We start from the raw sequence: 16,738 nt of genomic DNA on the forward strand, positions 1-16,738 counted from the left end.
ACAAGTAAAACTAAAATATTACAATAGATTAAACTGTTCTATACAAATAATTCTTTTTCTTAGCATCACATTATATTGAAAATGGAAAAAAAATTAACTTCTGTCCTAATGGAGAGCAGCAGCATACCAATAAAAACATAACATAATTAATTGCTTTTAGACTATTTGACTGTGTTAATATACAGGTGGAACCAAGATTATTTTCTCTTTTGGTAGAGGCTTTATATGAATTTGGGTGTTATTCCTTTAATTTCATGCTAAATGCTTTTAATACAAGTAGTATATGATAGGACTTGGATTTTTATCATTTTCCTAACCTGAGAATTTTCTTACCAATGTTAAAAGAAATATACATTGATAAAATAAATCTTTTTTTCCATAGAATTCTGACTCCTTTCCCTACCTTTTCTGTGTTACTAGTGTAGTTACTATAGTCATAAAACTGGGTATAAAAGTCTGACATATTTTTAATTGTGAAGATGTTTAGTTTTACTCCTGCTGAGGCTAAAAGGACTAAATTTTCTACATTTCTAATTTCAATGCTTGGCTTATATTTATCACCTTCAAAAGTGCTATTTAAGAGTATAAAAATGTAGAGTAAATATTGTATAGAGTACACAACTAGAATGGGGTAGAGTGTAATGATGTGTGTCTCTTATAAATTGTAACACTGAAGCAATTTTCAAGTGAAGTGAAAGTATGAAATTCTTCCACTTAAATTGTCTGGGTAATTAAAAAAAAAAAAACTAGGATGAAATTCACCTACCCATGCAATATATCCATTTAAAGTATACGATTCAGGGGCACCTGGGTGGCTGAGTGGGTTAAGCCTCTGACTCTTGATTTTCAGCTAAGGTCATGATCTCACAGTTTGTGGGATTGAGCACTGAGTTGGTCTGGGGCTGACAACATGGAGCCTGCTTGGGAGTCTCTCTCTTTCCCCACCCCCTCACTTTCTCTCTGTCTCTCTCAAAATACATAAATAAACTTTTAAAAAGGGTACAATTCAATGGTGTTTATATATTCACAGAGCAGTGCAACCAATTTTAGCACTACAATCAATTTTAGAACATATTCATCCTCTGAAAAAGAAATCCCATATCCATTGGCAGTCACCCCCCCCCATTTCCATCCCATCCCTTCAGCCTCTGGCAACCACTGATCTTTCTGTCTGAACAGATTTGTCTATTCTGAACATCTTGGCCAATTTTTAAAAGGTGCAACAGTTCTCTGACAGATTCTGAATTATTGATTATCTATTTTTATTGATTTATTGTATATTGATATAAAATTATTTATATTTTCCTCCTCATTAACTATTGAAGTTTTACAATGATTTAATAGTCAGTTCATATTTAAGATTTTTGAAAAGCTTACAGCTGATCCCCAAACTGCTATCATAAAATATAAATAAATGGCCCCTGTGGGTTTTCATTGAGATGTAATATTGGTCCATAAAGTCTAGAGCCTTCCAGGAGAATTTTAAACAGATAATCAAGGAAACAAAAACAACTTTTAAAATGTTATATTAGCCTGTATTCATTCCTTCTGTTCCTGAATATTGGTGAAGGAAAATATTTATTTTTTTTCATAATGTTTATATTTAAGAGAGAGAGTGTGAGTGGCTGCACACGTGTGGAGGGGGAGGGGCGGGGGGGGGCACAGAAGATCAGAAGCAGGCTCCACTCAGGCAGCAGACTGCCCCATGCAGAGCTCGAACTCACAAAATGAACCATTAGATCATGATCTGAGCTGAAGTCGGAGACTTAAATGACTGAGCCACCCAGGCGTCCCACGGAAATATTTATTTTAACCTGTCCTTTTTTTTGTTACCTGAATCTTTGGCCCATGTCGTCAGCACTGGAGATCCGACTTTCCCATATAAGGGTCTTTGCTAATGTCAGAATATTTTTAGTTTCTCACCGGCCTTTGCTTGAGGTTGAGGTTGAATTCAGACTCCTCAGTGGTATTTATTTGTAAGCACTAGCTCCTGCACTGTTCCACTAGAGGCTGGAGTTCAGGAAGCTTTCACTTGCAAAACATTCCGCCCGATGTTAACTATTGTTTGTTATTTGGGAAATTGCTTGTGTTTGTGTTTGCTTGATGTTGTGGTCGTCTGCTTTATTTCTCGGTAATTCCCCTGTTCCTCTGAACCACGCTGGGACAATGCAGACTGTATGAGGGCGGCCATCTTATCGGATGGGGCATTTGACTGGTACTAGATTGGAATGCCTTCTTCCTTGAGTGCTTCTGAGAAAATCACCCTTGAACTGATACTGATGAACTCTGTACTTTCCTTCTGGCTTGCAGTTCTACTTTTAACCACTTTATGCGTATTTTGGTTTAGATTAGTTAGTCATATCTACCTGCTATTGTGGCTACCAAGATCTTTGGGACACCCTCTCTACCTTATATTTCTCTCTACTGAATTCTACCCACCTTCCCAACTTAGAATTTAACCCTGCATTTCCCATATTCTTTCTCTAGGGACTTAGTTTCTTCACCAGTCAGATGTACTCCTATAAGATTTTGATTTGGAAGGAACCTCTGTGAGGAAAGAAGTGGGGTTGGGGGGCATCCCTTTGTTCGAGGTTGTAGGTTTTCTGGGCCTACTATAGAGGTACAATTTCTTGATCCTAGAAGCTCCATAAGATGTCATGGCTAGTGATAGAGTTCTGCCGTCACTAGCATGTGAATTGCAGTGCAAACCATAATAATATTGGAATACCGTGGAAGGCACAGAAAACTGCACATAACGAAAAGCAAGGGAGTAGAGAAAGGAACTTTTGACCTACAAAGGGCAGTCAGAGCATATAGATGTGTGAAGCCAGGTCAAGGACAATAGGGAAATGGGAAGTGAACTTGGGAAGGCATACCCACCTGAAGGACACAGTTGCCACTGTCTGCTCTGTTCCCAGTAATTGTGCGTGTGTGATGCACAGGCCCAGTGATATCTGGCTTTCAGATTTTTCAAAAGAAAGTAGAAATCCAGATTTTTTTTGGTGGAATTTCCTAAATTTTAAATATTCTCAATTTATTCAAGTTTATTATTTTACAGGTTTGGGTGATCCAGAAAATATGTCAGATACAGTCTACAAGTTGCCAGTTTTTGATCTCTGTTACCGGTGAGAACACAAGCTCATAAAGAAGGATGATGAGATAGAACGGTGTGGGAATACAAAAGCCAGGGTGAATTGACAAAGGTAGAGTCTGGTTAACAGTGTGTAAATCCAAGAGAGGTCTGTTAGATAAGGACAGAGTAATGTCCATTGTGTCTATTGTATGAGGAGCTTGGAAGTCATTGATAACCTTTGTCAAACGTCTTCAGCTGAATAATAGAAAAAACCAAACTGCAGAGGGTTGAGGAATGAGGGAGGAGTGAGGCAGTGGAGATGGAGTGAAGATCATGCCCGTTGTTTCTTGAGAGAGACACAAGAAGGCTTATTTATTTATTTTGGAAAGCCTAGCCGAGGCTAAAGCTTTTTCATCTATATGTTTCTGCTGGTATGCATATCTTTGAATTAGGCAAGCTTTCCTAACTATATTATTTCAATTTTCTATAACTTTATTTATATATTTATTTAAACATTTTTTAATGCTTTATTTATTTTTGAGAGAGAAAGAGAGACAATGTGAGCAGGGGAGGGTCAGAAAGAGAGGGAGACACAGAATCTGAAGCAGGCTCCAGGCTCTGAGCTGTCAGCACAGAACCTGATGCGGGGCCCAAACCCACGGACTGTGAGATCATGACCTGAGCCAAAGCCAGATGCTCAACCAACTGAGCCACCCAGGCGCCCCTATTTATTTAACGTAAGCTCTATGCCCAACATGGGGCTTGAACCCATAAACCTGAGATCAAGAGTCACATGCTTTACCAACTGAGCCAGCTAGATCCCCCTCTATAACCTTAGTTTTAGAAAGTTTATGAAGCATATGTATATGCTCAGGTTAATAAAACCACTGTAGAGGGAGTAATTAAAAACAATGGAGGGAAAGCTGCTAACAGTGAATTTCTGGAGGAGATTGGGAGAGGGTGTGGTGGAAATACAGATATGAAAAGGAGATTCTCTGAGATTGGAGGAAAGACCATCAGAAATGGTTTGGAATCAGGCAGACTCCTGGGTCATGCTGTTGGAAGTAGAGAAAGCTGAGGTAATTCTTTCCTACGGCAGCAGTTTTCTAGTTATACAGATGAGATAAAGTTCACTCAAAGTGGGGAGAGTCGGAGTGGATATGTTGTTTGAGCACAGTGGTGGTGAGGGTTTGGAAACAGCACAGAAGGGGATAGGAAAGAGACATGTATATGAAATACTGCTTGGGAGGTTAAAGAACCCGTTTCAGATCCCATACTTGTGTAGGGGCACCAATTTGTACTTTTTGAACATTTCATTCCTTGCTCAGCAGCATAAGCATAGGTGCGGAGAAGGTGATTTCACTGATCCACAGTTAGGATTTTGGCCAAGAACAAAGGTAAATGGACAGGAATTCACAAAACTATGGTTCTGGAAGAGAATCATGGAGGTGTTTGAAGTAGGAAACAATATGAGACTAGGAGGGAGTAAGACGGCAGGAAATAGAAACAGAGGCCATTCTACTCTTAGTTCAGGCTACGAACCTTGGGATGTGTTGATCTGGATATGTCCATTGGAGGATGTCGCTTACAATAGTTTCAAGCCTGTATGTCTAATGCACAGGCATACAGTTCCTTAGATCTCCCTATTCTTAGAAGAGGTGGGCCAGATGAGTAACAGTTTTTGTTTTCTGAGCCATGGACGAAACGGAAGTACTACTTGAAAAAGATGATGCAGAACTCCTGGAAGTTGCCAGCAAGTGCCTGGGTAGGGAAATGGATCCCATACCAATTTAAGGAAGGACCAGTATTGGAAAGTCAGTACTATTCATTCAAAATTCAAGGAGCGCCTGCCTAGCTCAGTCAGTAGAGCAGGTGACTCTTGATCTCTGGGTTGTGAGTTCAAGCCCCATGTTGAGCATGGAGATTACTTAAAAAAAAAAAATCAAGTTTCTTCCTAATAAACTTATTCCTTAACACATTGTGCTGGAAAGGATGGTGGAGGCAAGTCCATAACTCCTAGCCAGCTCAGCTTAAGCGTCACTGGAAAGACCTCCCTTAACATAGTGAAGGATGAGAATATTAGGGGAAAAGGGCCTTGTGATGTCTATGGCTAAGTGCCTTTATCACCTGTAGGCATACTCCTGCAGCAGAAGGCCACATTATGCATGAGAGTCCTGGCCAGGTCAGGTTGGGGGAACAGGGTTGAACATGGCTTTCCTGGAGGTCTACCAGAGACCCATTATACATTAGTTTTCTGGCTGTCTTTGGAAGCCAGGGCTTACTTGGAGCTTGAAATGATTCTGGGGCAGTAGTTCTCAAACTTCAGCATGATAAAGAATCACCCGAAAAGTTTGTTAAAAATTTAGATTTTTGGTCTCTAACTTCTGTGATTTTGGTTCAGTGCTTCTTGGGTAGCCTCTGGGAGCTTGTATTTGTAACAAGTTCCCAAATGTTGATACCGCTGGTCCAGGCACCACAGCATTTATGTGGCACCAATTATATTTGGGAATTTTATTGGCTGCATTCCAGTTCCACATATCCAATGAATAAATTGTCCTAAGTCTATTTTGATGATGTCTCTGGGGCTTTTGATCCTGGAGACGGCTCTACCTTAAAAATTCTAGTATTGTTGGCTTTTTGAGTAATCTAATCCTCCTGTTACCTGTTGTCATTGGGCCATAAACCCACAGATCTCAAGAAACTCTAAAAACTGGCTTTTATGGGTTGTATCATGACAATGAAATCATCCTATGAATTTTTTTGATGCTGAAAAAGAAAGCAATCTCTCAAGATTTCTTCTTCAAACTAGAAAAATCTAAAGCTCCCTCTTACCACGATAGTAACTTTTCCTCTTTTTGCATGCCTCAAACTTTTTTTTTATTAAAAGTTTTTTAAAAGATGTTTATTTATTTTTGAGACAGAGAGAGCAGGGAAGGGCCAGAGAAAGTGAGACAGAGGATCTGAAGCAGGCTCTTGCTGTCAGTGCAGAACCTGATGCGGAGCTTGAACCCTCGAATTGTGAGATCATGACGCAAGCCAAAGTCAGAAGCTCAACCGACTGAGCCACCCAGGCATCCCTGCTTGCCTCAAATTCTTTGAGAAAAGCTTATACTCATTCCTTAGCCAGAAACCTGAGTCCTTAGGAAACAAATACGAGAGACTTTTGGTGGGAGTATATCTGGCTTCCAACAGTACCAGTTGGTTCCTTGGCCATATTCTTAAAATAGAAAAACGACCAATTACAGCTTTGCCAAAACTACATTTGGTGTAATCCAGCGAATATGTTTTTAAGTGTCTGAAGGATTCAGCCACAGGAATCTTGATGGTAACAGCCAAGATGACTGAGGTCCAATGATGGCAAAACCCAGGGACCATTCAGTACTCATGGGGGGATTCCAGCTAAATAGAAGCTGGGATTTGGACATGTCTGGGCAGGTCTGCTGAATATGCAGGGCAGGCATGCCTGGAGTCTATTTACATGACAACTTTTGGCTGAAGAATCATTATATGCTGATCTGAATGGAAAGTGGAGTGGGAAGAACAGAAATGTGTCTGTCTTAGGACTCAGGTTGTGATAAAAATATCATCTTTTTTATCATGGAATTATACAATTTACATTAGGATTTTTGATAGTTTGAAAATTATTTATTACTATCTTTAGGAATCTATAGTCCTTGGGTAGGCAATCATATCAGAATGAAAGAAGACTGATTTAATTTAGTTTGCTACCTGAGATTATATTGGGTGTGTGAGCAAAAGGACAAAAAGACATATATTTTGTGGCTTTGGAAATGTTGGTGGATTAGCAAATTAAAAAAAAAATTCTACAGGAAATAATGTATTTAAACTTGTTATTTTCAACTGTATACTCTTGCCATCCCACCTAGAACTTTGTGAATTTTGTTAATATTAACATGGCTAAAGCACATTAAAATTGCATTTACCTTTCATTTAAAAACTGTTCACAATTGTGTTCCTAGTCTTGATTAGTACTATTCCTCACTCATTGCATTTTCAAGATAGAGTTTGGTTGATGAGCCACAGTTCCACCTTTGTTTTCCTTTAATTAGTAACAGTTATTATAATCTGAGAGAACACTCATTTACTGACTTTTTGATGTGCCAGACCCCCGTCTAAGCACTTTACACACTGTATCTCTTTTAAGCCTCACAGCATTATTATGAGGGAGACTCTTTCATTATCCTGACTACATACATGGGGAAACCAAGGCACAGAAAGATTAAATTACCTGTCCAAATAACAGCTAGCAAGTGTGGAGGAAAGCAGGGCTTAGAGTATTTGCAGTGTTTTAGCAAAGTTACTAATCACTCTAAATTTAAAGATGATAACAGAAAAGAAAAGGCTGTTTCTTAGTTTGGGTACCATTCAGGGGCTATGCACTCTCTCATTGCCAATTTTGATCTTCAGGTAGCCTTGGTAAAGTCACTCAAATTATTTTCCAGAGACTTTTGGTCCTACAAATGATTTCTTAAATGACTCTGATCTTTCAGTTGATTTCCTAGAGAACGAGAGAAGCAATGTACTATGCACCTCTCTTTCTTGAGAATGACTTTAGGTTTTTAAACTTTTTATTTGTGTACAAGTTCAAACTTACAGAAAAGTCGCAAAAATAAACATAGCATTCAAAATATCCATATGCCTTTTACTCACATTCCCTTACTGTTAACATTTTACTCTAATTCTTTCCATTTGTTTCCTTTCTCTGAGTACATATGGGGGAAAATGACAAAGTTATATTTTTTCTTTTTAAATCGTTTAAGGGTTAGTTACATACTGTTTGGCTTTTTCCCCTTAATACCTTATGTGTATTTCCCAGGTGCAGGAATAATCTGTTTTGTGACCACATTATAGTAATAAACTTCAGTAAATTCAACATTGATTCAATACTTTAATCTATGAACAGTATTCCAATTTGTCAATTGACCTATTAACATTATTAATAGCATTTGCCTCCTTGGATACAGGATCCAGTCTAAGGTCAGTTACTACATTTAGTTGTCATATTTGAGAATAACTCTAATTATGCCTGATTAATTTTTATGCCATATTCTAGAAACCATCTTCATACAACATATAAAAATCTTAATTTAGGAGGACATCTGATGAAAATTAGACTTCTGATAGATATTTTCACTATTAGTTGGTATTTTAGAATTCCTAAATGATCTTTAGGATTTAGTCATACTAATTAAAATTAGTTTTAATGAGTTAATCAATTACTAGCAACTGTTTCTATTATATTGTATGGCTAAGCTAAAGAAAGTTAGATTTATTGTGGCATTTTGAAGCATAGTTGAAATTCTAACAATAGCTTAATGATATTGATCTAACTTTAATTTTAGAAGAGACTTCTTTTTTTTTTGGTACTAATTACTTTAATACAGGATTACTGAGAAAGTAGGAAACTCCAAGAAGGAAAATGATATACTGCCTAGTGTTTGAAAGGAATGATTGATGCTGACAAGTATAAAATATAGATTTTAAATAAATAATCAGGATGTTGTTTAAAAGGCAAGCTGTTGATTTTATCACTCCCCCTTGCTAAGACACACATTGGTGCCTATTAAATCTGACATTTTTACTCTGACCGTCAATGGCAGCTTTAAAGCGTCTGCAGTATCCCAGGACAAAGTAACAAATCAACTCCAGGAAGGGCTGTGAAACTCTATCTGCTGGCTCTTTCCTTTCCTGAGAGCCCATCCCTAGTGGCATGCCAGTAGCTTCTGGGCACTGGAGAAGTTATGACCCTTGTCGTCCCTAGAGTTAATGACAGCCTGTTTGTCTTCTGCACCTTCCTTTCACCTTTCCCTGGGAAACGGGGGCTGAAGGCTAACTAACACTACAGGTTCCGTCATTACATAAACCGCCTACCCAGAAGGCCCCTCTGCCTCCACCAAATTCGAGAACCAAGAGTCTCCTCTAATAATTTTTAATAGTTATATTAAGGAGGATTTTCACAAAAGAGACAAACTTTTTTTAAAATTTTCATTTATTTTTGAGACAGAGTAAAAGCAGGGGAGGGGGAGAAAGAGAGGGAAACACAGAATCCAAAGTAGGCTCTAGGCTCCGAGCTGTCAGCACAGAGCCCAACACAAGGCTCGAAACCATAAGCTGGGAGATCATGATCTGAACTGAATTCGGATGCTTAACTGACTGAGCCACCCAGGTGCCCCTAAAAGGTCCAAACTTTTAAAAAGATCTTGGGTCATGGTTTTTGAAAGAAAGATTGTATCTGTTTGTTGAGCAATGTTGGCACTATTGACTGTTCTTTGCTCTTTCCCTCCCACAGACCCAGTCCTCACTTCTTTGCAGCTTGCATTCCTTTGATATTTTTAATATACTTAGGCAATGAATTAGCACTCAATGAATTGAAATTTTGTATTACCTAGTTATGTATTACTATGTATAAGGACCACCAGTTGACGCCAATGCCAATCTTAGGCTAATAGTGGGACTTGTTTGTCTGAACGTGACCTGCAAAATACCGACACACATTCGAGTGTCATCACTTAATCCTGATGAACCATGCATGTGGTTGTGGAAATCCACCTCTGCCTCCTCCTCACCCCAAGTCCCTAGAATTCCAACACTAATGCCTAGTTCTGTAGTTGATATTCTGGTTTCTAGAATGTGCTTGTCAAATATTAGTCAATTTTCATTTTCCCTTGTGAGGCACTTTGGTTTTTAAAGATCTATGATCCATTTTGTTTAGATGAAGGAAGATAAAGAAAGGGTTCCCCTTGCTATGGAGAAGAGCATACAAATGGACAGGTGAGATGATGGTGCTTTTAGGTATGTAGTTACTCCTGTCAAGGGATTGCCGGTCCCTTTATGTTTCAGACTCCACTGAGGTAATTTGTAATCTACCTTGCTTTGGAGCTTATTGTCCTGGCTTACTGTATTTCTTAACAAATATATCATATGCACTTTAACTCAAAAGCCCAAACAACTTCTCTGACATAACAATTGAGACCATTGGCTTTTTAAAATTTTTTTATTTTTTCACTCATCATTTATTTACAAATACACATTATAACTTTTATATACATTGCACATTTACATGGTAGAAAAGTACAAAACTATATATTTAAATGAATTTATATTTAACTTGCCATGTTTGAAAATATAAAATTGCATCAGAAAAAAGTATTATGAAAAGCAAGAAACTTGAACTGATAAAGCTTTGATATAACTTTCAGCGACACATTGTGTGAAAAAGAACTAATTTAGGAGGTACAGTAGAGTAGCTTACAGGAAACACCTAACAAAAGGTTGAATGTATAGCATTCCCTTCCTTCAGTCTCCAGATACCCATATCACTCAATGTCTTTGGATTTGTAACATCTTAAAAGTACATTATTAGAATTCTAACATTACTATCACCCCTTCTCTCCCAAATCATGACAAGAGAACTGAACAAGGAGTTTCCTCAAAGATGTATCCTCTGTACCTTGTATCTGAGTCAGTTATAATGCCTTTTGGTCAGTCAAGATTCCTTGTAAACAAAACCCGAGGGATCATGTATGTACAGAACAGGCAGCAGAGAATCCAATAAATAAACATGACGGAAACTGACATGCAAGTTTGTTAAAGAGGAAAAGAGTCTAACAACAGTGAGATGAAGGGAGACGGATGAGTGAGTGAATAGTAAGGAATGGACTTAAATGGTTTACAGGGGAAAAAAAGCTTTTACTTTACAAGCAAGAGACCTCACAATAAATAACAACTGCTCTTCCTTTCACGAATAAATTTCTTCAAAAACAAGGTGTACAGTCAACCAGACATTTTATGTATAAATTATAAAACATGACACAGTATAAATAAATGTCTACAAGTCTCAACTATGGGCCTCATCCAGTAGACCTCAAAATGACTGCCTCTCCGTGTCCGATGAGTAACAAGGTGGCCTGGGAGAGAGCTTTAGGACAAACGTCCTTTATGTATAGTTTTCCCCCCAAATAAATAAGCGTACACTTATTTACAGTATGGACAATATATTTTTTCTTTTCATTTTTCTTTTTTTTTCTTTTTCTTTCTTTCTTTCTTTTTTTTTTTTTTTTTTTTTTTTTTTTTTTTTTTTTTTTTTTTTTTTTTTTTTTTTTTTTTTTTTTTTTTTTTTTTTTTTTGCCCAAAGGCTATATCAACACTGAACATTGGTGGAGGGTTTACCACTCTAGAATGGAAGATATAGGAAAGCTGTAGTCCTGGTCTTCATCTTCCTCTTCTTCCTCAGTGTCTTCCGAAATGGCTAGATGGGGGAATACAGGGGAGCTGTTGTTTAAATATGGACAACAACAGCGCAGAAGCAGCTCAGTGTATGTTTTCAAAGCCCTCTGAGACAGCCATATTACAGCGTTGCGTTTTTATGTGACTCGCAGTGAGATGCTTTGTTTTTGGCATCTGCTGTTATGCAATAATTTTTAAAAATATTTTTTAAAACATTATCTATGAAGTCAAAAACTGCAGAAAGTTCTGAAGAATCAATGGCTCAGGTTTTACGGGCAGATTCCTGAAATTAGATAAAAAGCGCTCGTGTTCTAGGTATAACTGCTTTGGGTCCTTAATTCAGAGTTAGTAGAGGCAACTGCGAAAAGCAGCAGCCCAGGTGTGATAATATACAGCTGTCTTTGAAAAAGAAAAATAACTTTTGAAGCAGTTAGTGTTAATAAAGCAAATGGCCAAGCATATTACTACAGCGAAAGAATTAAGGGCAAATGACTAGAACTAGGTTCTTAGAGGCAAGTCTGCTGATGATCATTGGACAAGTCCCAACACTGGAAAACATTCCAGGGAATTTTTCTGTGGACTGCTGAATTGCTGGCGAAACTTAGCAGCTACCTAATTGAAATTTTTGTTTTTACCACTTATTTATTTTTGAGAGACAGAGATACAGCGTGAGCAGGGGAGGGGCAGAGACAGAGAGGGAGACACAGAATTGGAAGCAGGTTCCAGGCTCTGAGCTGTCAGAGCCCAATGTGGGGCTTGAACCCACAAGCTGTGAGATCTGAGACCTGACCCAAAGTCGGTCGTTTAACCGACTGAGCCACCCAGGTACCCCTAGCAGCTACCCAATTTGAACAGAAATGGGCTTATATTAGAAGGTTTTCATGCTTTTGAGGTCTCCGTTCCCTAGGGCTTCCTGGGAAGGCTTCACATTGCGGCGAAGGTTAGAAACTATACTTACAGTTGCAAGATCCGGAGTGCTTGACTTCCAGCAGCACGCCTGAGGAGCAGGCGGCCTCCTTCATGGCACACTCACTGGCGTAAGTGGCATTGTCACTGGCACAGACAGGCTCCTCGGACTTACTCTCGGGGCACAGCTCATCGCAGAGGGAACACCGGCCTCTGCCAACCTTGAAATCCCATAAACACTTTTTTCCACCAGTGCACTGGATATCTTCACAGGACTTTGCTTCTAGGATATAATACACCTGTGATGAGTAAATTGCTTTCCGCCCTCTCCCTGTTTCTCCCTTCCTTTAGTCCTCTGTCAGTAAAGACAAACATACACCTTATGGCTTACTAATAGGATAATGGAGCACTCATGGAAAAAATGCTTGATAATAAAATTGAAACTTACACACGTTCCGTACACACCCTATTAGTACACAAAAATAATATTTTGGGGGAACAGGTTATCACAGTATCCTGGAATTAAATAAGGATTTCATTATTTCCCTCAAGGGAAATCTTTTGAAAAATAAAGAATTCCATTAGTATCAGAATCTGATAACAGATTTTCAGTAACTGTCGAGCAATTATTTCTTGCTTACAGCAAGTCTAGCACCTAAAAAAAATGTGTAAAATTCAGTGAATTCTACGTTTTCCAAGACAGAAAATTGATTCCCGTTTCTTGCTGGCATCTCAACATATATGCCGATGCTTCTAGAAGATAACTGTTTCCTTGAGGAATGCTGTGGTTACCAGTTTACCCAAACTGGAGAGTAGTTCTCTTTTTGGTGAAGCTATGCATTACGGGAAGGCTTTGAGCTTATCTGATTAACCTCACAGGTTTACCACTAGAACTAGCCTTTCTGATTCTGTTTCCACTTTTCCTTCCTTAATCCAGAATACCTACTGATACACTTTCCCTCATAGGCTAATCCAATCGATCTGCCCAGTAGGCAGGTAGCCTTTCTCAGGTGACAGGCACTGGAGTAGGTCACTCCGTCATTCCCACAGAGATACTGTTCAGAGGAGGTGGGCTCTGGGCAAATCCGGTTACATGTCACACAGTAGGCATTGTTAGTCTGGTCCACGACGCATGTGGAGCTGCCTGGACAGAAAACATCCCGACATGTCTCTGAAAAAAAGAGGGAAAGAAATACACATTAACAATAGGCACTTCCTGGCCCATAGGGAGTATTTGATATTATCAAGGAAATCATAAAAGGAAGCACCCAGCTTTTTTTCTTTTAATTTTTTAATGTTTTTTATTTATTTTTGAGAGACAGAGAGAGACACCTTGAGCTGGGGAGGGTCAGAGAGAGGGAGACACAGAATCTGAAGCAGGCTCCAGGCTCTCAGCTAGCTGTCAGCACAGAGCCTGACGCAGGGCTCGAACCCACGAACCGTGAGATCATGACCTGAGCTGAAGCCGGATGCTTAACCGACTGAGCAACATAGGCTCCCTGCACACAGCTTTTCAAAAAAGCACTTTGGGAGCCCTCGTGGTTTCAAGAGAAAATCTAGGACTCTAGGTTGGTCCTGTCCCTGCTCTTGAGAAGTCTTCAGAACATAAAAAAAAAGGCTACTTTGTTTTGCATCATCATCATTATTAGGCCTTATGGTGGACAATACCATCCCCCCAGGGGTCTTCCAGCGGGTCCACCTCAGGAGAAAGCTGGAGGAGAGGAACCAGGGAGAACCTACTTTTACATTTGCCCTGGTACTGGACTTCCAGCTCCGGCTGCTCTTTACATCTGGCCTTGAGGAGTGCGCATTCATTGCGGTAGGTTTTCCCATCCAGCCCACAGACTGGGCCTTTCCAGGTGATGTTGGAACAGTCTGGGGCACAGACGCAGCGGGGTTTGTTCTTCTTGTTCATTCGGCACTTTTTCCCGGGTCCACAGTCCACATTCTCACATGTTTCTAAGGGTTGAAAGAGGGATGGATCAAAGCCAGGGCCAGCCAGGAGAGCTGTGGAGGCCTTGCATGACCGTGTGGTCAAGAGTTCTGACGAGAGGGGTCCAGCTCTCTCCTAGTAGTGGGGGTGGGGTGGGGTCAGTGGTCTGCACCCTATACCCAAATCCCTCTCAAAGAGTACCAGTTGGTTGGTTTCACCACCACACTTGGCTGGTAAGTCCAGGAACCTCTGGCAACCATGTTTTGCCCAAAGTGTGCAACAGGCAAGATTCAACTCCGAAAGGTTTACAGGAAGGGGGGAAGATAGAGGGAACCCTAGAACAAACCCCAACTGGGCAACGGGGAAGGTGAGGATAAGACGCCCTCTACTGAGGGCCTGGAAAAGTCATACCTTTACAGGGGATGCAATTGGGGGCGCCCCCATTGAAAATCATCCACTTGAAGAGCGTGTTGTCATTTACATCCTCCTCGGTCCACGAGGTGCTCAGGCGGCCGGTGCTGCAGCACTCCTCCTTGCTCAGTTCTGTCTTGTACAGGACCTGGCAGCGGCCGTTCTTTGCTTGGCGGAGCCAGCAATTCCCAGCTGCAAGGAGACAGGGGTGGGGAGGTGGGTGAGTGAGATGCAGAGTAGGGGGAGGGAGGTGGCGAGCTTGCCAGGGACGGAGACCCAGCAGGGATGAGGATGGGGAGGGAGTGACTGTGGAGGAGTAGAGAGAGATGGGAGAGAAAAGCAGAAAATAAATCGAAGGGAGTGGAGGGGTGGGGAAAGAGGGGGAGGGAAGAGGTGGGAGGTGGGTGAGGGGGAAGGAGGGCGAGAGCGAGAAGCCAGAGCGCCCCAGCCATATCAATGTCAGTTACCAGTGACCCAGACACAACACGTGCAGCTTGCATTGACTTTTACTAGACTGTTTACTTTTATTCGTCCCATTTCATAACCTGCAGCGACTCGAAGAGCAGATTAAAGAACCTGACAAAAACAGGATGCGACGGATGTTTTTACATGTTGGTTTCATGTAGGCGGCACGAGTATTATTTGTGACAGGGGTTAAGAGAGTAGGGGAACTTGGGAGAGAGAGAGAAAGAAAGAGAAAGAGAGACCGACACAGACACACACAACAGGACCAGATCAAGCAAAAGGCACTTGTGAAAAATGAAAGCAAAAAAGCAGCCGGGCCCTGCCCGGAGCTGCCCCGCGCGGCCTGGAGGCGCAGCCCGCCCGCCCGGCCCGTTTTGCAATCGGCCAGACCCAGAGGACGCCCGCGGCCACTGCGGTCTTTCGAAATCTCGGAGGGCAGCTCTTGCGGGCGCCCACGTCCGCGGCACCCAGGCAGAGCCTCGCCCCGAAAGGTGCGGGCGGCGAGGGGGCAGTGCCCGGGGGGACAGTTTACAACACACTCAAAACGGGAACGCTAAAGCGAGGAAAGTTACACGTCTGTCTCCAGAAAAGTGTAGGGGGGGAAAAAGAACGGGGGCGGGGGGTGGGGGCTTCCTGCCATTTCACAGCAGCACATATCTATCTCATACCTACCGAGAGACATCTTTGCAAGTAATTTTCCCTCCTTCCTTCCCCCTTCTCAGGTTCGCATTTTGGTCAGGAAGACTTCTTATGCAGCATCAATACAATTTGAACAATAATTGGACCGCAAGCTGATATTAGGATTATCTAAAAAAGTGTGCCCAGAGACTAGTTGAAAGAAATTTAATTTCTTTAGAGATTTGTTCTTAATGCATCTCAGAAATTAAAGAAGTTGTGAGGTCCTCACTGTTTTCCATAAAGTTAGTCGGAGGAATGAGGCACGGGAAAAAAGAAAATTGTAAACTACTCAAAACACTTCAGGCTATTTTTTTTTCAGGGGGTTGGGGGTTGGAAGAAGCATCCACTAGGCAGAAAGCTACTTGCCTCTAAAATTTTCAGCACCCACATCTCCAAGTTTGGGCAAAGTTGCTGAAACCACGTCCCCCGGCCACCGAAGAAATTTCAGTATCTACCCCCATCCCCCAGTCATTTTTTTAAAGTACCCAAAAGATGTGGGAGGGAAAGAGGTTACAATGCAAATGGATCGGCTGAAATCTCCAGGCTACTGATGCCTGTCCCCTTCTTCAGAGCCAAAATCGGGGAGATAACATCTAAACTCATTATGTCCAGAACTTGGAGCATCTAACCCTAACTACTGAGAGAGACTCCAGCTTACTCCCTTTCCTTTTAAAGGATAACCGCGCTCCAAACTCGGCTGGCAGTCCGAAAGTGTCACTGCCTTGAGTTTTCCCACTCCGCTCCATCCCGGAGTCGCTAAGTTGTTCCAAAATCTTCCCTAAGCAGCGTTGCTTAGAACGCACCCGCTGCAGACCACCGTAAAGTACAAACCCTTGCCCGCAGCCGAGCCTCCCGGCGCATCCCCCCTCGCTTACCCTGGGCGCTGCGGTCCTCCATGAACTGGCAGAGCAGCAGCAGCAGGAGGCACAGCCCGCCGGGCTGGTGCCTGGGACCGACCATCCTGGGGGCAGACGCGGGGCGAGGAGTGCGGCGGCGCGGGGAGCGGGCGCGGCGGCGGGTGGCTC

General features: G+C 41.4%; 1 protein-coding gene across 3 annotated transcripts; it reads right to left on the reverse strand.

The window, feature by feature from the left end:
• Nucleotides 1–11,216: 11,216 nt before the first annotated feature.
• Nucleotides 11,217–16,712, reverse strand: FST (follistatin). Of its 3 annotated transcripts, none has more exons than XM_029941472.1 (6): nucleotides 16,589–16,712; nucleotides 14,571–14,762; nucleotides 13,967–14,185; nucleotides 13,173–13,397; nucleotides 12,279–12,506; nucleotides 11,217–11,342 (listed from the first exon to the last, which is right to left on the reverse strand). In XM_029941472.1, exons 1-6 carry the CDS (start codon nucleotides 16,671–16,673, stop codon nucleotides 11,260–11,262), a joined length of 1,032 nt encoding a protein of 343 aa, XP_029797332.1. In that variant the 5' UTR covers nucleotides 16,674–16,712; the 3' UTR covers nucleotides 11,217–11,259. The 3 variants fall into 3 exon arrangements, with proteins under 3 accessions (XP_029797332.1, XP_029797331.1, XP_029797333.1); XM_029941471.1 differs by having other exon boundaries at nucleotides 12,279–12,509; XM_029941473.1 differs by having other exon boundaries at nucleotides 11,252–11,603; nucleotides 12,279–12,509.
• Nucleotides 16,713–16,738: the final 26 nt, after the last annotated feature.

The sequence above is a fragment of the Suricata suricatta genome, chromosome 6 (genome assembly GCF_006229205.1).
Source record: "Suricata suricatta isolate VVHF042 chromosome 6, meerkat_22Aug2017_6uvM2_HiC, whole genome shotgun sequence".
In the NCBI taxonomy this organism is placed as follows: domain Eukaryota; kingdom Metazoa; phylum Chordata; class Mammalia; order Carnivora; family Herpestidae; genus Suricata; species Suricata suricatta.